At 41.2% G+C, this 22,126-nt stretch overlaps 1 protein-coding gene across 4 annotated transcripts in view; it reads right to left on the bottom strand.

Annotated features, from left to right (window-relative positions):
- Positions 1 to 22,126, bottom strand: part of GAB1 (GRB2 associated binding protein 1) — a 151,361-nt gene that overhangs the window by 24,385 nt on the left and 104,850 nt on the right. For 2 of the 4 annotated variants that reach the window (XM_006141811.1, XM_006141813.1), the window contains exons 3-7: positions 8,353 to 8,578; positions 7,929 to 8,009; positions 3,683 to 4,284; positions 1,567 to 1,652; positions 1,071 to 1,374 (exon numbers count right to left, since the gene is read on the bottom strand). In XM_006141811.1, the coding sequence (XP_006141873.1) occupies positions 1,071 to 1,374; positions 1,567 to 1,652; positions 3,683 to 4,284; positions 7,929 to 8,009; positions 8,353 to 8,578 (1,299 nt within the window). The remainder of the gene's footprint in view (positions 1 to 1,070; positions 1,375 to 1,566; positions 1,653 to 3,682; positions 4,285 to 7,928; positions 8,010 to 8,352; positions 8,579 to 22,126) is intronic. The other 2 variants (XM_006141812.1, XM_006141814.1) reach the window with 1 other exon arrangement.

Below are 22,126 nucleotides of genomic sequence, written 5' to 3'. Positions count from 1 at the left end.
GGGCCGTCTAGGGTAATTCACACTAACACCATGCACAGACACAGCAAGTTGTCTGAGTTAGAACCACTGAAACCAAAACTTGACAAATGAAAGTATGGGTTACTCAGTTTTGCTGAAAAGTTTCTTTTACCGAGCTTTCTTAACACACAATGCTATCTCAGAATGTAATGTTACTTCTGAAGGCCAACGTGAAAGAATAGGCTAGAAGCACTTATTTCTTCCCGAGGAAAAGCAAAATAATTTTCGAGACTTTATCTAGGCAGAATGGAAACGTTACACAGGCAACCTCATTGCTCTTAGGTGATTATGTCAAATATATTAGTAATATGAAATCTGATGTGATATTATGTACGCTGGAGAAAAGGTTACAAATAGTAACTGAAGGCCGCATCTCCTTTGGTCTGCAGTGCTTTGTAAAAATGATTCAGTTAGTTGACAGAAATTTCAAAGGCAAGTGATAATGCATACACAATGCGAAATGTCTGGCTTTTCTGGATACACAAGAAGATCTGCCTGTATGGGCCCATATTTTCACAAGTCAACACAGGACTGTAGCCAAGAGGCAGTTACTCCATTAAGAAGCGGCAAGGGCAGTCCAGTTTCCCTAATGCTCCCCTGTTGCCTGCAAATCCCTGTGGGTATTTTGGTTTATAACCTCTACTCAGATAGATTTGCAAATCTTATCTGTCATCAGCATATGATATAACCATTATTAATATATAAATAGCAGCATGGGGTCCAGTAGGTGGCATGGCGGTTAAGGTGCTGGATTCCCCCATGGCTGACCATGGTTCGAGTTCTGGATCTGGCATCTTTCTTTCTCACTTTCTCTTTCTCTGGTGAGCATGTGTGCCCTATAGCACACACACACACACACAAACATAATAACAAATAAAATTAAATAATGAATAAAATAAATAGCAACACGCTTTTACTGACATAGGTTGATTACTAAAACAATAGGAAATATCCCAGAATATCTAGTTCCAACTCCACTTTGGGTTTCATGGCAGGTAAGTACCAATCTCACTTGGCATCCTAATTCCTTTACTTGGGTAAGCTCCCCTTACCTTTTCTATCTGGCTTGAGGTTCCGATCCACGGGCGGGGGTTCACAGTCTGCAACAGGAACTGGCCTTCTGGGAGGGGTCTTAGGGCTGGACCTGAAGCCCATATGAGCAGGAGGAGGCACTTGCATTCCAAACGAAGAAAAATCAAACGTCCCTGGAGTCATCGGCACATAATTTGCTTCCTGAATTGGTTCCGTAAAACTGCTGGAATGTTGTCGTGGAGGTGAGTTGGGATTCATTGGGACATAATTTTCATCCAGTTCTTCGCTTGACACACTCCCCACTGTCACCACAGTCTTGATTTTCTAAAACACACATACATGTTTTTTAATAAACAGAAAACTGTTGAACATGAAAAAGCAATCATTAAGTCAGACTCACTCATATGGACGGACCTAAAGGGACTTTTATTTCATGATCTCATTTAGTCTCATGGTACTGGATAAAGAGTTTGACAATGAAATATATTCAGCGATGCCACGGCCGATTATACTTACAAAGTGGTTATGGAAGCCTTCAAGTGAACTAGATCTGTCACTTGGAAATGTTCGTGGAATATCGTAGCAGTCTTGAGAACTAGCATCTAAAATAAAGAACAAACTATCAGCATTTCTTCCCATCTTTGCCAACTCTGGAATAATCAGGAATGACCTATTTTTCTCTCGTCACACACATGACTCCCACAAGCACATAAACAAAACATAGACTTTAAAAAGGATCCTCACAGAGCAATATCTCAAATTGGTACATTAAATTACTAGAAAATGCAGAGGCTCATATGTAGGCTAAGCAATACCAATACCTAATTATGAGACTGAGTGACTGTTTAAGCCAGGGATGAGGTGGGTTATCTAAAGATGGAGAAGAAAAATACCTCTATGTTCTCATCTTTTACATTACCTGATCCTAACTTACATCTCACTAACTTATAACCAAGTTCTATAGTCACCATTAAGAGAGTTAGAATATGGTACTGGGGACCAGCAGAGGTGTAATGGTTACATTATTGGACTCCCATGTAGTCGACTGTAGTTTGAGTCCCAGACCCAAGGCTTAAAACTCATGCCAGGTGCATGTGTGGGTGCCCAAAATCCCAAGAGGAGAATAGAGGAGAAGAGATTGTGATGTGGCCATCCCTCCTGGGGGTTGATTTCATGCTTTCTGTTCCTCAGGCAAGCACATGCGTCCCTATAGCAAAAATCTTTCTTAAGAAAAAGAAATTGATAGTGATGGGCCAGCTGATGGCTTGATGGTTAAGGCAATAGGATCCCACATGGCTGACAGCATGGTTTGAGTCCTGGACTCAGCAGCTTGAGAAACATGGTGGGTACATGTGTGTGCACAAAATCCTCAGAAGAGAGAAATAGAGAAGGGATTGTGGAATGACCATTCCCTATAGGGAGTACTCACTTTCCCTCTCTCTCTTTCTCTGTCTCTGGTGAGTACACACACCATCTGGAAAAATTACAAGGAAACTGACATTGAATCATTAAAAAAGTATTGATACAGGAACCAGCAGATGGCATATGGTTATGTCTCTGAACTCTCACATGGCTGACTATGGTTCGAGTCCCAGACCCAGTGGCTTCAAATATCGTGCCAGGTATGTGCATGTGCGCCCAAGATCCTGGGAGGAGAATGGAGAAGGAACTGTGGCATGGCCATCCCCCCTAGGGGGTGATTTCTCACTTTCCCTCACACTGTCTCTTTCTCTCTCAGGCGAGGGCATGTGTCCTAAGGTAAAAACCTCTTAAAAAAAAAAAAGTACTGATATAAGTACTATTCATGACACATTAAAGCAATCTGGAAAACCCTATCATGAAATGCAGAGATTTTAGCACATAGTTTTAGGGTATGTGCATTAAAAACCTTGGCTTTCTATATTTTGAACTTTAAGATAATCTCAGAGAATAACTCAGTCCCATTTTTTTTCTCCTCTAAAGGTCTGTCACTTTGGCTGCAGGCTCTAAGAGATGATATGAGAAAAATACACTCACTGGCAGTAAGTGATACAAGGGTGAGAGGAGAGACGGTTCAGCTCTTTGACTAACAAACACCGGACCTACTGGCTTGGATGGGACAGAATAGCACTGTTAGACACAATGTAAAAATTAAATTTATAGGAAGGAAGGCAATAGAGCCCAACAGATGTGTCATGGAAGTAGCTGTAAGGACACACCAACACAGGAAAAGGCCCGACTTGGAGAGGCCCTGTTGGCTGGTCCACTTCCTGCATTGCTCCCACAACAGAGGACCTACCACCCACCCAGGACGCACAGGGAGTGGACAGAGATGAGCACGCTTCCTGCAGCAGGAAGGCATTACTAAGGCCTTGCTTCTTCTGGTACAAAAAACTCCAATGCTTTCTCCCAGAAAGAGTACACATGCGCACATGCATGCACACACAGGTACACACACACACACACACATGCCTCCAGGGATCTACTGAGACTCTGACACCTTAACTACCTAAACAGGTAACTGCAAAGTTGCAGGGGGGGGAAAAAAAGGCCCATCATTTAACACCATACTATGTTGGAAAAAACAAACAAGCAGAAAACCAGATTTTCTATTATTAGCCTCTAAGAGAGCAGGAAGCCAAGGGAAGCTGACCTTTTCGCAATTTGTTCAAATCCACGGTGGAAACGGTATTACTCCGCGAGGGCGGCATCCCCGCGGTGGGGACACAGTAACTGCCGTCGGTGTCGGAGGTCGTGCGGGAGATGCCACCCATTTCCCCAGGAGATCGGTCGTGAGCCGGGTGTGGCTTCGGTGGCCGAGGTGGAGGGATATCTGGAATAGAGTCAAGCTTCGACGTCTGTCCCAACGCGCCTTCCGCAAAAGTTCGTGGAATCTGGTAAGCGTTCCCAGGCGTTGGAGGAATGTCATAACTGATAGATACGTGCCTCATTTGCGTCTCTACGCTCGATGTTCCAGATGGGGTATTAAAAACGTAGAGTTCTCCATCTGCTTCGGTACTTGATGGAGATACCTTTGGTAAAACGTCGTGAGAAAAACTCCTGGGGAGGTTGTAAAGGCTGGAGTCTGCGGAAACAGAGGCAGCACGGGGCGGCGGAGAGTCGTACATCATTTGTTGCTGAAAGAAGCCATTCACTCCGTGTTTGCTCTGGGAGGAAGTGGGATTTTTATGAGACGGGACATTATCGTTGCAGTCTGTTTCAGAAGAAGTGGATTTTGCAGAGTCGGCGTGGGTTCTGATCAAAAATTGTCAATGACAAGATAAAACGTGGTCAAGGTACGAAAACAGGTTCGAAAACACATGGAGAGTTTAGCAATCAAAACAAATGGCCTTTTCATTATTTTTCATGTGATCTGTAAGATTCGAAGCACAGCTATTCTTTATAGTTTTTTTATGATTATCTACCAGATGACAAAACCACCACCGCAAAACCACCAAAAGCGTTTTTTCCTAATTCCTGCCCTGTACCCGCCTGCCACCACCCCCAATGCCACCTATGACATCCACATGTAAACCTACAGTCCTGGCGCACTGGAATTAGACATTCTTTACACAGTTCTGGGAAGGGTGAGTGAGCAGGGCAGACACAAGGATAAGCATTCCGTCTGAAGAGCATGCAAACGCCTCGTGGCCAGTACACTTTACAAATGGATCCAGCGCTCTTTCACCTGCCTGCGGCAAATCTGTCGTCCTGCAAACCTGAGAGTCTGGTTTTGGATAAATTCAATGTGACCTACAAGGAAGTGACAACAAGTTCCATGTATCTTCTCTCCTTGCACTAATTTTCTTTAACAACGAGGTAGCCAGCACTATAAACATGATCAAAACACAGAGTAAATCAACTCCAAAGGTTAATGAACCTTGAGAAATCTCGCTTGAGTACATTTTATGGTTTTGGAAACATTTTCAGTCTCTACATTTTTGAGGTATTACAAAACCTGGGGATAAGCCCAAGGGACAGTAACATTACAAGCACATTTTTACTTCATATGTAAAGGAGGTATCTCAGCTATGTATGTGTGCTGTCCAAGTCCTGTAAGAATTTAAACAATATTTCTTTAAATAACTTGTGATATATCTATATCTATAGAGAGAGACTGATTTAATATATATGTGTGTGTGTGTGTATAGATGTATACTTATTTTTTAAATTTCAAAATTTTATATTAGCCAGAAGGTACAGCAATCCACTCACTGGAGAGAGACGGAAGAGAGAGAGAGAGAAAAGGCAAGAAAGCATCCCCCATGGGGAACGGTCATGCTGCAGTGGCTTCGCCTCCATTCTCCTCTCTGGATTTTGGGCACACAAGCACGCATGCCCAGTGTGTTTCTCAAGCTGCTGAGTTTTGGGACTGAAACCACTCAGTCAACCATGTGGGATCCAGCCTTACCCACCTGGCTCAGGACAGTTTTTTTTGAAGGGTTTATCATCCTGATTTCTCAGTAACGCCTGGCACTGGATACTGCATTTATTTATTTATGGGATCACAGAGCCCATATGGTGGTATTGCGATATCTCCCTTACTGGCTATCCCCTGGCTTTGCTGACTGGCTTGTTCTTCCTCCCTCTCACCTGGGAATGGCCAACAGAGCTCAGTCCTGAATTTCTCCATCATTTGTGCCATCAGAGAATCCTCCTTTTTCCTAACTTCACCTTCTTTTCTGACTGCTGACAATTCCCATCTTCTCACCAAACTATACCTGAGGGGAATTTTGATCTTTTTTTTGTTTAAAAATGTATTCACTTATTATTTTTAAAATTTCCTATAGGGCACGTGTGGTCACCAGAGACAGAGAAAAAGAGAGAGTGAGAATGAGAAAGCAAGTTGCCACAGGGACTTGAACCGCGGTCAGCCATGTGGGAGTTCAGCACCTTAACCATGCCACCTGCTGGCCCCAATGGAACTGTATCTTACACTAATTATATTAGTTTGTAATTTCATAACAAGTATAATAGTGGATACATATTGGATACCTCATGAATATTTGATATTTAACTGTCACTTTTACAAAGTATAAATGGCAAAAGATATCTGGCTAATAGTTTTGAGCATAATTAATCTTGCACCAGGAAATCTGTGCTACCAGCAAAATTAATGAAAGACACTATATAAACAGAAAACACAGTGGAACTGGTGGTCACATAGCAGTAACACAGCTGAACCCACATGGGAAAGGATTCATGTTTGAGTCCTGGGAACTTCCTGAGCATACTGGCTACATGTGTGTACCTATAATTCAGGCTGACGGCACCTGACCCTTCTCTCTTACTTGGAAGAAATAAAGGAGAAAAAACATAGAAGAGAAAATGGACTGAAATGATCACTTAGTTGTTGGCTTTTAAAAAGATGATGCTGAAAAACAATGGTAGAAAAATAAAATTGTGAATCTCCATAAAATAAAATCTTAGTAGCATAGGTAACAGAGTTGCAAGAGTGTAATTTTAATACTCACAGCAAACAAGCAAAATCAGGTTAGAATTTGGTATTATTCACTAGTGCTGATTTACAGATCTCTTTTATTCTTACAGGTAAAATCCCATTATAACAAGTATATAGGAATCCGTCTTTGCAATGTTTGTGAGCTGTTTCCGTCATCTCAGGGAATGGCTCACAGGAACTACTTGGAGGATCTTGACAAAGGCTCCATAAATATCTGAAATATCGGTCTGATCCTAGCCTGGTAACTTTCTACTCCCCTCAAAAAAAAAAAAAGAAAATTGAGTTACAAAGGTAATAATGCTTACTATCTTGTAACTTTATTAAAAAATTACTTTTCATTACACAAGCAGTTGGTATAATGGCTATGTCACTGGACTCCCATGTAGTAGACCACAGTTCGAGTCCCGGATCCGGTGGCTTAAACTCATGCCAGGCATGTGTTCATGTGTGCCCAAGATCCCGAGAGGAGAATGGAGGAGAAGGGATTGCATGGCCATCCCCCCTGGTGGATGATTTCTCACTTTCTGTCCCTCTCTTGTCTTTCTGGCAAGCGCACGTGCCCTATAGCAAAAACCTCTTCAAAAAAAAAAAAAAATTATCTTTCACACCCATTATGAAATTCACCCCTACTTTTATGCTATAAGTAAATAAACTCAATTGACTGATATCATTCATTATCACCTAGCTGTTAATGGCAAAGACTGGCCTCTTAAGCATCATTTTCCTGCTCCTTTTAAATGACAGAGAGACAGAAAGCGAGAAATCAGTCCCCAGGAGGGATGGCCACGCAGCTATCCCTTCTCCTCCATTCTCCTCTCAGGATCTTGGGCACACATGCACATGCGCCCGGCATGAGTTTAAGCCACCGGGTCCGGGACTCGAATTGCAGTTGGCTACATGGGAGTTCAGTAACGGCCATTACACTAACTTCTGGTCCCTTTAAAATATTTTTTTAAATAGTAAGCCAATAAGACAATTGCCCTCTAACTTACTCTGTGACCTTCATAAGCCTTTTGAGTATTCAACAGCAAATGAAAAAGATGATCAAATTAATTAGGTGGTCTGGAAAGTCATGCCATGTTTTTCTATGCAAAAATGCGTCAAGACTTCCCAACAAAGTAATACATTATAGCTTAGAAAAGGAATGGGATGTGGGAGCAGGAATAGAGATCAAGGACTTGGGGAAGGCTTTCTGATCTCTCTGGTTCAGCACTATACCCACATACTTGTTTCTACTGAAGAGTGTGAAGTCAAGGCTTAGAGCAATCTCTGCTTCGTTGCTAGGAATGAAGATAAAATACTTCACAGTTTTTAGCAACACAGTTAATTTCGTCAAATTTCACCAAAACCCAATTGGTACATCTCATCGAATTTGCATATTGGGATTTTACCTGTATGATTAATTTCTCACACAGATCCAAAACCACAACACACTCACTGCAATGGAATCGTTTTGCTTTCAAAATCTTCTAGTAGTAGGTATTCCTCTCCTTCTTCAGAAACAAAAGATGACCCTTGGCTGGTTTACAATCACATAAGAAATGGAGCAAGATCACCATTTATAAATCAGTGAAATCTGTTAAGCAAGTAATTCTGTGAGTCTGAAACAGAGACTGTGAAACAGGAGACAGTTTTTTCTCAAAGAACCGCGTAGGCACAGCCGTTCTTTGCCGAAGACGGCACAGCTTGTGCTTCTTCAAGAAAAATCTTCTAGCAGAAATCATTCATCGAGAAATATCCACCTGAAACATGTCTATACAGGTGGTTTCTTTAAAGCTTTTAGGTGAAGGTTAAAAAAATGTAAAGGTAAGATTCTTAAAAGTACACACACACACACACACACACACACACGTATGATTTACCTCATGGGTTCAGGCTTCTTGCTTTGACAGTTGATTAGCAAGAGGTAGTCTTGAGGATCCTCCTGGATGCCAAGAGTGTCCAGGTGTGGTGGAAGGTTGATGAGCTGGTATGGAGGAGGTAGAGCAACGGAGGATGAGTCCGCTTGGGTGGATGGTGGTGCTGTATTTACAGGTAATGGAACATCAGCTGGGGCTTGTACGGAGCTGCCAGGTGGCTTCACAGGATCTGCAACACGAAGTCCAGCTATCATTGTCTATCACATTTTCAGAAGATTTTTTTTTTCAGAGGTACTTAATGGTTTGAGATAAATTGCTTCAACACAAGCAGAAACCATCAGAATGATATTTGTTAAAACAAATATGACCTCAAAGGCAATATTTACACAGGAAGTACTTGGTTCTTATCAAGGAGATCCTTTATTCTCAAGACTCTACAAAAGTCGGGACCAGCAGATGGTGTAATGGTGGGGACCTGTGGACTGTGGTTTGAGTGCTGGACCCGGTGGCTTAAAAACTCACAGTGGGCATGTATGTGAGTATGCACAAGATCCTGAGAGGAGAAAAGAGGAGAAGGGACTGGAGCGTAGCCATCCTCCCTGGGGTGTGATTTCTTGGTTTCTGTTTCTGTCTGTCTGGCAAGTGCACGTACCCTATAGCAAAAAACTCTCTTAAAAAAAAAAAAAAAAAAAAAAAAAAAAGATTTTACAAAAGCCATGGTTAATCTTGCCTTGAAGTCTTTAGTTTTGTTTTTGTTTTTTAGAGATTTTTGCTGTAAGGCATAGGTGCTTGCTGGAGACACAGAAGAGACAGAGAAAGAGAAAGTGAGAAATTACTGGTCCGGGGAGTCGGGTGATGGCCATGCCACAATCCCTTCTCCATTCTTCTCTTGGGATTTTGGGTATGCATGCACACGCATCTGGCATGAGTTTCAAGCCACCGGGTCTAGGACTTGAACCTCAGTCAACCATGTGGGAGTTCAGCATCTCAGCCACTATGCCACCTGTTGACCCCAACAGTCTTTAGTTTTTAGGCTCTGGGGAAAGAAGGGGTTCTACAATCTTAGCAGTGGAGAGAATTTTTTAACCCCCCATGATAACAAACAAAAGTGTTCTCTAAGCCAAGCCGACCTTCCAGGGAGACGTTTTAATGACACGACATTTACAGGCCTGTGACGCTGTGAGGACCACCGTCAGCTCAGCTCTTTATCCTAAGTTCATTTTGCTGTTCATTCCTTTCTTTCTACTTCTCAGCAGACTAGGGAAAATATTTTCAATTCCAGGACTAGTTACAATGAATTTATTCGTGTTCAGGGAAAGACCTTCCTTAAAGGCATTACCTCTTCCTTAGCTCACAGTCTTCTTTTGCCATTGAGCGGATTTCTGTAGTAGGTGCATGAAACAGAGATCAGCAGGTGGAAAAGGAATTTATTAAGCCTGTAACTATGTAACGAGAAGTCATATGAAATAACCAAATTGTTTGAAATAAAATTACATAAGTTGAAAATAAGTAGAAAACCAGGGCCAGCAGTTAGCATGGTGGTTAAGGGTATTGGACTCCCACATGGCCAACTGTGGTTTGAGTCTTCTCTGCCCCTCTCTCTCTCTCTCTCACTCTGTCCCTCTCTGTCAAATTAAAAACTAAATAAATTTAATAAAGGTAATTAAAAAATAAGTAAAAAACCAAGAATTAAATTCTCACTGTATGTAATCACTAACCCAACTGAGTATAATTTTAAGAGCTCAGAAGAAAATTGGGCAGTTAGTCTGGTTAGGAATACAATGTTATACAAAATCCAGAAAAAGGCAAGTGCGCATATGTGAACAACTCATACATGAATAAACGAATCTGTTTCCTGTTATATTAGAATAGAAAAAGTTAGGTTGACATTGAGATTTTGCACACTAAAACTCTACATAAAAGATGCTAAAAAGTGGTAAAAAAAAATTAAATGTTCTATCAAATAGAATAAAATGCAGGTTATTGGCCTGTTAATTTACAGAGAAGGGCTGAATGTCAGTTCTATTTTCTCTAGATATCTAGAATAAGTAATTTATCTATCTATTTATTTATTTGCTAAAAGGTGCTTGCATTCACTGCAAAGACAAAAATGGAGGAAGACTGAGAAAATACCCACCATGGGGGATAGACACACCACAACCCCTCCTTCTCCATTTATCTTTTCAGGATTTTTGGCATGCATGCAAATGCACCAGGTGTTTTATTATTTTTTTTCTGAAGCCACTGGGTCTGGGACTCAAATCGTGCAGTTGGCCATATAGGATCCAGCCACCTCAATCACCATATCACTGGCTGGCCCTCTACTGCTTTGATAATGTCTTTTTTTTTTTTTTTTTTAAAGTTTTATTACTTGAGAGAGATAGAAAGAGAATTAGCCACTCTTGGCAGGGTCTCATCATGCTATGATCACCCCCACAGTCTTCAAGCCAGCTAGGTCCACTAGCTGGCAGCACTCCTGTCCTGACATATTTCAGGTCAACCCAGGATCCAAACTTGGTCTTCCCTAAGGCTCCCGTACTGCAGAGGGGCACCCTAACCACCTGCACCACCACAGTCGAGCCTCATAATGTCTAGATATATTTAACTGTAACATTCATTGCTGCACCACAGCGAAGTTTACCTCTTTCATTCTACAACTCTTCCTCCTAGGCATAGACGGCCATGTCCTAATTGTAAAGCCTGAATAACAACACATTATGTACCTAAGTCCAACAGTAGGTCTCTATTAGTAGGTCTCAACAGCAAACAACAAAGGACGAGGGCTCTTAATTTCAGCCTTGTCTTACATGTAATAGATGCTGGAAATAATGTTTCATTTATGGAGGAAGAAACCCCATGAAGCACTTTCTCTATATTAGATTGGCAGCAATGAAAGCAAAAGGCACTTCCAAATCTGTAAAGCCTATTCACCTGCATGGGCAGTTTGGAATTTGATTCTTAAGAACTCTTGGAGTCTTACTGGACACTAATTAACTTTTTTTTTTTTTTTAAAGATTTTTGCTATTGGGTGCATATGCTTGCAAGAGGGGCAGATGGAGAGACAGAGGAAAACAGAGAAAGAGAAAGTGAGAAAGCACTCCCTGTGGGGGAACAGCCATGCTGCAATCCCTTTTCCTCCATTCTCCTCTCTGGATTGTGGGCATGTATGTACTCATACCCAGCATGAGTTTCAAGCTGCCAGGACTGAGACTTGAACTGCAGTCTGCTGGATGGGAGTCTAGCATCCTAACCACTATGACCACTGCTGGCCCACTAATTAGGTTTAAAACTTAATGTATTAAGATCATCTGGCCTACATAAATAAGAATTCAGCTAATTTTTAACTTTTTATCTGTGTTATGCTCCATGCAATGTCATGCCTTCATATATGCTCATCTAACTAAATCTAACATCTTCTGATAAAAGCTCATCAATTTTTTTCTTACTTAGGGCAAGAACAGAAAATGGTGGGAACAAGAAAATGAATTCTTGCATATTTATACAACACAGTGCCATAATTTCAGCTGGTAGTCATAAATGCTTGTCGTATCTAACAGGTATAGATTAGAGATTGGTCTAAACCACATACCCTATGAGATATTTTATTGTCTTGATCCCATTGTAAATATACAGAGATTTGTTTAAGGGGATTTGAAATGCCACAGATTCCATCATGGCTCCAAGAAAAACCCAGTAGATTTAGGAGAACTATGAAAAATATTTATTTTTTAAAGAGTGTAAGAAAAATATATGGCATTGAGGATGAAAAAAAGAGCAGAAAGCTCAAAAAGTGGTCAGTGTATCTTTCTACCTGTATTCACAGGAATATTTTATATACATCTCCTTTCTTCTCCAGTAGAAGCATGCTAAAATTTGCAAAATGTATAGGCTAGCAGGTGGCATGGTGGCTTAAGTACTAGACTCCCACAGGGCAGACTGTGGTTTGAGTCTTGGCCCTGGCTTGAAAATCACACTGAGTGTCCATGCATGTGTGCCCCAAATCCTGAAAGGGTAATGTAAGAAGAGGGATTGTGGTGTGCTCCTACCTCCACAGGGGGTGGTTTCTCACTTTACCTATCTCTGTCTCATGTGCCCTATGGCAAAAACCTAATCCCCCCAAAAAAGAAAAATATGGCTCAATTTTTAGTTCTGATCAAAACAAAACTAAACTAAACACTGGAAATAGTCTACTATATAAAATTCTAGCTTTTAAAAATATTATAAAATCTCTGTATAAAATAGTATAAATTCCACTATAGCTCCTAAAATAACTTTTTCCAGGTGGTTTTTCTAGATAAGCTTCTTCTTTAATGTTTTTCTATAAACTTCATGACGATATACTAAATGAATTGTGTGATTCATTTAAAGTGAGAAAAGGAAAATCACCCAGCCAGTCAATCACATTTGTCTGATTTTAGTGTATTACCCAAAGGGACCATCTCTCCTTTAATCTTTCATTTCTCCCACCTATGAATGACAAAATACTTTTATCCTCATTATAGCAGCAAGATGCTCTCGATTTTCTGAAAAGAGGCCTGAGATTCAAAAGTTCTTTTTGTTTTATTTTCCTGAAATACCCTGTTCACAAATGTGAAAAATTACATGTACTTCTAAGAAGCAAAAACTAAGAAAAACTTCCATTATGTCCACTAGCAAGCTCAGAAAAGAAAAGACCTTTCAACAGCCATGAGAAGCAACCCCAATCCTCCCAAACAACTAAAGTCAAAGGATTTTAAAAGGGAAGAGGGGACCACTCTATACTTTGGCTCAGTCAAGGCACTGTCTACAAAGTTTTAGTCTTTCAGATTATTTTACTCATGGTAAAGTGACCATATAGGCAGCTCTTCATATATATAGTTTTAATACCAGCATTGCATTGTGTCTACATAGTCTCTATCCTAACATTTCTGGCCTAAGTTAAGCAACTGGTCTGTAAAAGAAACTTCTGTTCTACCTTGCCTGGACATGCAATGTGCCTCAATTCTATGCTACAAGAAATGGAACAGCCCATGTTCCTTTCTGCCTTGCTTGGGTTTTGGACTTACTCCTCTAAGTAATGCTGGTATCGAGTTTCCCAGAACCAAACATTGGTTTAGGCTTTGCTGACGTGTGTAAAATTACTTCCTGTCTCTTAATTCAGAAGGCATGAAGAGTATAATTAACACCTATTAAAGGCCTAATAAACTGCAGGAGCAGACTCCTAAATGAAATTTAGTCACAAGGCTAATAACTATTGCTAGGGAAAACCTTTCAGGGAATAAGCTTGCAGTGAAGAGATTATCATGGGATGGGATCCATACCTGAGAAACTGGTCTACCAATCCCTAGTCTGACACACAGTTCTGTCCTATGAGAAACCATAATGTCCCGGCGTTAGTGTCCCTCACAGAAGCTGGGGTGCCTAGATGTTGTTTCTAAACATACCATACATATATATTACATAGATATTTAAATTTGCCAGAGGGTACATGTGTTCACCAGACAGAGAGAGAGAGAAAGTACCCTTATGGGAAGTGGTCACACAGCAGTCCCTTCTCTCCCATCTCCTGCCTTTCAGAATTTTGGGGCACACATGCACACAAACCCAGTGTGTTCCTCAAGTGACCGGGTCTGAGACTCAAACTGCCCACTCAGCCATGTGGGACCCAGTCGTTTAACCACCACATCACTGGCCTCAAAATATAATTTTTTCTTTTTTTGGAGAGGTTTTTCCTATAGGGCGTGTGCGCTCGCCAGACAGACAGAGACAGAGAGACAGAAAGAGAGAAATCGCCCCCCAGGGGCGATGGCCACGCCGCAATCCCTTCTCCTCCATTCTCCTCTGGGGATCTTGGGCACGCACGCACACGCGCCCGGTGTGAGTTTTAAGCCACCGGGTCCAGGAAGTGAACCGCGGTCAACTACGAGGGAGTCTAGCGACATAGCCATTACGCTAACTGCTGGTCCTAAAATAATTTTTTTAAGTTTGTTTATTTCTTTTTAGAAAGTAAAAGATGGAGACCCCCCCACACACTGGGTCTTCATGCCATGATCCACCCTTAATCTCAGCTGGGCCAGATCATGGGCATGCACATGTACTGGGCTGCCCAGGTCCCCAAACTCAAACTCAGGTCTTTTCCCATGTTGTCCAATTGTGTTATCACTGTGCCACCACCCGGTCCTAAAACAATCACTTTTCATAATAAACAAATGGCATTAGCGCTTAACCTGTAGGAAACAATTCTACACTAACTTACTGGTAAGGTAAAACATTTGCCAAAGTTGATGGGCTTGGTTTTCTCATTTTGTAACCACTGAATCTGAGCATGGGATAGTGATAGTAAATGGTGTGGACAGCCTATGTTCTTGTCAGGAGACCAGATGAGATTCTCTTCTCTAAAGATGGGTTATTTGGGGCCAGTAGGTGATGTAGTGGTTAATGTGCTGGGCGCCCATATGGCCAACGGCAGTTCAAGTCCTGGACCTGTTGGTTTGAAAATCACATTAGTCACTTGTGTGCGTGTGCCCAAAATCCTGAGAGGAGAATGGAGAAGAAGGGATTGCAGCATGGCCATCCCCCCTGGGGGGGGTGTGATTTCTCACTTTGTCTCTCTCTCTCTCTCACACCTGCGAGGGCATATGCCCTCTGGCAAAAACCTAAAAACAAAACAAAACAAAACCCCAAAAACCAGATGGGTTATTCTATTGGCTGATAATAGTATTGTTTGGTTTATATTTTAAGAGTTTTTTATTAGTATACAATTAAAAGTAAACAGGCCAAGATTACTGTTTTTACTGATTACTGATTTACCTGGTGTGTTGTAGAAATTTTCCTTCTGTCAAGATAAGTATTTATGTCTAACTGACTTAGCAAACGAAGAGTTTAATAAAGAATACACATGATCAGGGCCAGCAGGCGGTGTCATGGTTGAGGCACCACCTGCCACCATGGACTCCCACATGGCCAGTTACAGTTGGGAGTCCCATTCCTGGTGGCTTGCTTTCTTGCCTCCCCTCTCTGGTGAGTACATATGTCCTACAGCAAATTTAAAAATATCATTATAATAAATAAAATTAAATCATTCTTCAAAAACTGTGTTATCATGAATACAAACCTAAACATCTTCTCACAACTGACTAGATCACGTTTTATGGAAGAATATTTTAGAAAGATAAATCTAAGAAATGGATATATACAAGAAAACAGGAGTAGTTGCAATTTTTAGGGACGCAACCTACAGTTCATTTAATCAACTATCGAAGATCCTTAATCACAGCACAGTATGTTTAATGTGTTTCAAGAAGAAACATTTTAATCTTATTTGTCATGGCATTTTCCTTACTACATTGGGAAATCATTCTTGAAGACTGTCAAACACATCCATAGGCAATACTGACAGGTGTCATGTTCTTATCCAGAAATAGGAAAGCAACGCAATCATTTGAGGGGTACTTGGAAATCTAGGTGCCTGGGCCTCACCATAGGACACCCAAACGACCCAGATCTCAGGGGCAGGAACTTGAGAAAGTGTAACAAAACAAAACAAAAGAACAAAAACACTAACTCTCTGGATGAACTGTCCTCAGGAAAATGCAAATTACAAACACCTGATACCACTACATACTCCACTGGAAGGGCTAAAACCAATGACTAACATAATGTTGGGGAAAATGTAAAGTAACTAGAACTCTCACTCACCACTGGTAGGAAAGCAATTGGTGCCCTAACTTTGGAAAACTAGTTATCGAACCTATTAAAGCTAAATATATCTCTCTGCTATGATATAGCAATTCCACTCCCAGGTATATACCCCAAAGAACTAAGTGTTCATGTCTGTCCATCAAAAGACACACACAGAATGTTCATTGCAGCTTTATTTGTATTAACTAAAAATTGGGGGGAAAAAACCCCTCAAAAACCTAGAAAAAACTCAAACTTCATGAAGAGAAGAGGATAGAGAAAGATAGCAAGTGAACAATAGAGAGGCAGGACGTTAGTGAGAAACAGATATGGCTTATTAACTGTTGATGATGACATGTACAGTATTCTCAACTGGATTGGTCTGAGAAGTATTTCATGATGGGCAAAGTATTTTTACAAGCAAAATGAGAAATAGCGATTGACTGTTTTAAAAAATAATTAGAAATAATAATAATAATGATTGTGGAAAACATAGAAAAGATATTCAATGTTGAAGTGGGGAGATTAATGTCTCTATACTGACTGACATGCATGGCATTCTCTTTTGAAAAAGCAATGTAATACACTGCAAAGTTTTATGTAATCCAATGTAATATAAAGAAGATTATGATGATAAAAAAAAGAAAACCTCAAACTTCCATCAACATCTGAATAGGTCCATAGTTTATGATATAGTCACACAATGAAGGATGGAGAACTCCTGGTACGCGTTACAACACGAATGAATACCACAGACTTAATACTGGAAAAAAGCAGGCAGACTCAGTGGCTCCGTATGTATGAAGAATTGGCAGAACTATGATCCAGCTGCAGTAGCATACACTGGTTTACGCTCTCCTGGCAGCATGAGCCACATGGAGGCCCAGGTTCGATTCTTGGCCCATCCTAAGAAGCCAAGCACAGTGGAACATACCTGTACTCTCACTTACTTGGAAAGCTGAGGCAGGAGGATTAAGACACAGTAAAACCTTGCTTTAAAAATAAATTAAATTTGGGAATCAGCAGTTAGCGTAATAGCTATGTCGCTGGACTCCCACGTAGTCGACCGCGGTTCACGTCCCAGACCCGGTGGCTTAAAACTCACGCCGGGCACATGTGCGTGCGTGCCCAAGATCCCGAGAGGAGAATGGAGGAGAAGGGATTGCGGTGTGACCATCCCCCGTGGGGGGTGATTTCTCACTTTCTGTCTCTCTGTCTGGCGAGCGCACACACCCTATAGTGAAAACCTCTCCAAAAAAAAAAAAAAAATTAAATTTAAAAAATAGGCAAAATTGCTCTTTCCCACTATACAAGATGGCAGGTGAAAAGCTGCAAAGCAGGATACTAAGGAGAAGAAACCTGAAGCCAAGAAGGCTGATGCCAGTGGCAAGGTTAAAATGGGTAACCCCAAGGCTTAAAAGCCCAAAAAGGAGAAGCCCCATGGCAGCCAAAACCTTGTCCTAGTCCTGGGCATCAGCAGGTACTCCTGTCTGCCATGTATTCCAGGAAGGCCATGTACAAGAGGAAATACTCGGCCACTAAATCCAGGATCGAATAAAAAAGGAGAAGGTTCTTGAGACTGTCACAAAACCAGTTGGTGGAGACAAGAGTGGTGGTACCCGGGTGGTTAAACTACACGAAATGCCTGGGTATTATCCTACTGAAGATGTGCCTCGAAAACTGTTGACCCACGGCAAAAAACCCTTCAGCCAGCATGTGAGAAAGCTGCGAGCTAGCATCACTCCTGGGACCATTCTGATCATCCTCACTGGACACACACAGGCAAGAGAGTGGTTTTCCTTAAGCAGCTGAGCAGCGGCTTGCTACTTGTAACTGGACCACTGGTTCTCAATCGAGTTCCACTGTGTAGAACACACCAGAAATTTGTCATTGCTACTTCCACGAAAATTGATATTAGCAAAATAAAAATCCCAAAGCACCTTACCGATGCTTACTTCAAAAAAAAAAAAAAGAAACTGCAGAAGCCCAGACACCAGAAAGGTGAGATCTTTGACACAGAGAAGGAGAAAAACAAGATTTCAGAGCAGTGCAAGATTGATCAGGAAGCTGTCTGTGGACTCGCAAATTTTACCAAAAATCAAAGCTGTTCCTCAGCTCCAGGGCTACCTGTGATCCGTGTCTGCCCTTACAAATGGAGTTTATCCTCACAAATTGATGTTCTAAATTTCTTGCCTAGAACCTAATTAAATAACTGATCATATAAAAAAATAGGCAAAATTAATTTGTTTTCTGACTTTTTTTGTTTTTTTTTGCCAAAGAGCACATGCACTCACCAGAGAGACATAGAGACAGAGAGATGGGGGAAGGGAGAAAGCACCTCTGATGGTCATGCTATAATCCTTTCTTCATTTTCTATCCTTTTGGCATAGAGCCACATTGTGTTCCTTTGGGATAGGGTCGGGATTGGAACTGTGCAGTCAGCTACATGGGATCTGGCTGCCTTAACCACTAGGCCATGGGGCAGGCCTGGAGGGTGGAAATGTTCCCACTCTGAGGAGTGGTTACAGAGATATCTATATTCACAAATAGATACAGATGGATATATAAAACCATATTGCACTGTACACTTAAGATTTGTGTCTTTCGGGGGACCCGCAGGTAGCATAGTGATTAAGGTGCTGAACTCCCACATAGCTGACTATAGTTCAAGTCCTGGACCTGGAGGTTGAAAATGCTGGGCATACATGGTGCGTGCTCAAGATCCCAGGAGGAGAATGGAGGAGAAGAGACTGCGGTGTGGCCATTCCCTCTAGGGGATGATTTCTTACTTTCCCTCTCACAGTCTGTTTTGTCTGTCTATCTGTCTGTCTCTCTCTCTGAGGCGCACACATACCCTATGGCAAAAAAAAAAAAAAGTAAAACTTCAAATATATTTTTTAAATTTTCATTTATTTTATGCATTCAAAAATTTTTAAAAAAAGATATAGCACTAAGATATGCCCCACTTAATATATACCGAGTATCCACACTCTATGACTGAAACTAATTGACTAAAGGATATAGAAACACAGTATATAGATGTAAATACCAGATATAGTGTGTGTGAAAGACGAGGGTCCAAGGAAGGACACTTAGAAGAAAAATAGGGAGGCAAAGCATTAATGGCACAAAGAAATGTGGTATCTGTTGAAGATATTTTGTAGTTTTATCAACTGTACTAGGGAGAAATATTCACCTGTTGAAATATCCATTTTGTAAGCCAAATAATAATGTGATTGAATGTATAAAAGAAAATGAAATGGGGGAAAAAAAAGATATACCTCAATAAAAAAGCAAATTAAAAAAAAGTTTAAAAGCTCCTAATTCAGAAAGAGTGCTTTATAGGGAAGGTGTGCATGCTTATTCTTGCAGGTAAGTTTATCTACCTCACCGAAGGGAAGAATAACAAACGCAGATGCATCTTTTTTTTTTTTTTAATTAAGCCACTATGATCTGAGCATTTTGAGAAAAGCAACTCAGAGGCAACTTTATACTGCACCCTGAATCTAGACTAGGGGCTCATATGCAAAGTTCAGGAGCCTTGTTTGGCCCTCGGGCGATGCTTCCCAGCTCTGGTTCCCCACATTTAACAGCTTCCATCTTGGTGTTGCAGAAACAAAAATAAATCCGCACATTTCCAAGAAAAACAAAAGACATTAGTTTCTACCCTCGAATCTGCTAAAGAAAAACATCCATACGAACCACACACGGTGCAATGAGCTAGAATTTAAAAACAGATCCAGCCTGCCAGCATTCCAAGTGTTCAATAATAGCAGCCAGTGGTCACCTGGGGCAGCGGAAATAACATGGTAACGGTATTTTGAGAGGTTCCTGGAATCAAAACATAGGTCAGATTTTTCCCCTTTCCTTTTGTTTTCAGGAGAAAATTAGTTATTCTCCCAGGGATTGAGGGTAGTTATTTTTCTCAGACTTGATATCCAAGCATAGTCTGTTTCTTCCCACGTGTAGCCTGAAACTAGTAAAGTGAAAAATCATCTCGTGATAGGCAGCCAATTTTCAAAGCCAAGAGAAGAAGCACATTCGGCTCTCTGAAATGGGAAGAGCATAGGGCTCAGGGGACAAATCTAGGTAAAAACAAAAACATCTATTATTTAGTGACTGGCGGTGAGAACTATTTGGAAGCAAGAGACTATGAAGTAGATAATGAAGTTAATGAAAGAACAAGGACATTTTGATATTGACCTTGTTGTATTAAACTGTATAAATATGATTACAATGAATAAGAGGAGTTCTTTGCTGTTCAGAATTGGATACTTGAAAATCACACCGGGTGCATGTGCATGCATGCCCAAATATCCTGGAGAATGGAGAAGAAGGGATTGCTGTGTGGCCATCCCCCGTACAGGGTGATTTCTCACTTTCCCTCTCTCTGTCTCTCTCCAGTGAGCACACGTGCCCTATGGCAAACAAAACAAAACGAAACAAAATGGATGCAAATCTTTAAATATATGATTTTTTTTAAAAAAAAAGGCATTTAGCCAAGTTAGCTGCTACAAATGCACAAGAGATACAGTGCTTTGGCTTTATAGTCATTTTGCAGTTTTGCTACTATGCATCAGTTATCAGTTGTCGTTCCACAGCAATTTAAAACTATCTAGGGCTTGTCCTGATCCTCTGACGACTGAATCAGGTGCTACTGTCATCTACACTTACCTGATTTTTCTTCAGCAGAGCACTTAGCAACAGTACTACAATTCCTGGGTTCTGTGTCTGTCTCTCCCACCAGTCTGACCACAAGCTTTATGAAGACTGGAACTTCAATCACACACTCCCATAGGGTGCATATGTATAAATTTGCGCTCCTCACCAACTGTAATGAATTATTTCTGCTATTTTTTTCAATGAGTCCTCTTCCACTGATGCTAAGACCCATGCCTGTGATATTTCACATTTGCTTCCCTGACTACTCAGCTAATCTGTATTTGTTGAATGACTGCCCACAGCCTAGCAGAGTATTAGTGAACCCAAATAATATGGTGAACTAATGAATCACTTTTCTAAAGCACACCAAGCTTTTCTTCTTTCCAGAGCTGACTGGGTGTTCATCAAGCTCCTGGGCAATAAAGTCATCTTCTGGTGGCCAACAGGCCAGACGCGGTGCCCTAAAACTTGCCAAGTTTGTCTTGGACATGTGAGCACGAGAAATTCTTATTTGGGGATTCTTAACCACACCCACCCATGAACGGGCTTCTATAAATCAGACTCATATTTCTTGACTAAAGAATGTATATCCTCTGAAAGAGCACCTTGCTTCCTTCGTTAAATATATTTAGGGGGATTATAAAAAGAACAAAGAGAGGTGGAAGAACGCCTACTTTAGCCTTTCAGATCAGCTCAATCTATGCAAGTAATCAGCATAGACTGGAGTCTGCCCTTATGTCCCCCAAAAATACTTCTAAGTTGAAAAGCAGAAGGCAAAGGAACAAGAGCAACAAGAGATTGTAAGATGATAAATGACTTTAACTGAAATTCATCATATAATAAAACTAATGTGGTATTCTAATCCAATAATCATCATTACTGACCAGTGGTTTAATAACCATTAAAAAGAGACTCACTAATACCATGAACATATTTATACGTAGCAGTTTCACAAAAACATCTGAGCTTCAATAGCCCCTGAGAAGTAGTTTCTTGAGGCTTTTAATTACCAGAGCTCTGCTGAAGACCTCTAGTTCATTAGCCCCCTTGGCTGAACTGCACCCCTCCTTCCCTACTGCTCTTCTGGGCATTCCACATTCTCTCACCGAGGGGTTTCCCCAAATCCACTGGGTCAACCCCGGCCCTGGAAGGCTCCTTGTCCAGCTGCTGGCTGGCCCAAGAGGAAGCAGCAATGCTTCCCTGTGCTCATTAGAGACGATTACTGTTTCACTTCAACCCACATCTTGGTGTTGATAGTGAGTCCGTTTCCCCACCCCTCCCAGTATCGCCAGCATGCCTAAATGTGGCTGCTCGGAAATGCACACTTCTACATGTGAGCACAGCCACAAGGTCAAAGACCTCAGTTCCCCTTTATTTCTGATTCTTGGCTCTACAAACCTAAATCTGTATTGGAGTTCCCTACAAAGGTTCCTGGTGTTTGTTTAAAAGGGAAAGA

This window comes from Tupaia chinensis, unplaced genomic scaffold, assembly GCF_000334495.1.
Source record: "Tupaia chinensis unplaced genomic scaffold, TupChi_1.0 Scaffold000064_1, whole genome shotgun sequence".
Taxonomy (NCBI): Eukaryota; Metazoa; Chordata; class Mammalia; order Scandentia; family Tupaiidae; genus Tupaia; species Tupaia belangeri.
The sequence above is the reverse complement of the archived record's forward strand: the minus strand, read 5'-3'. Positions and strand labels throughout refer to the sequence as shown.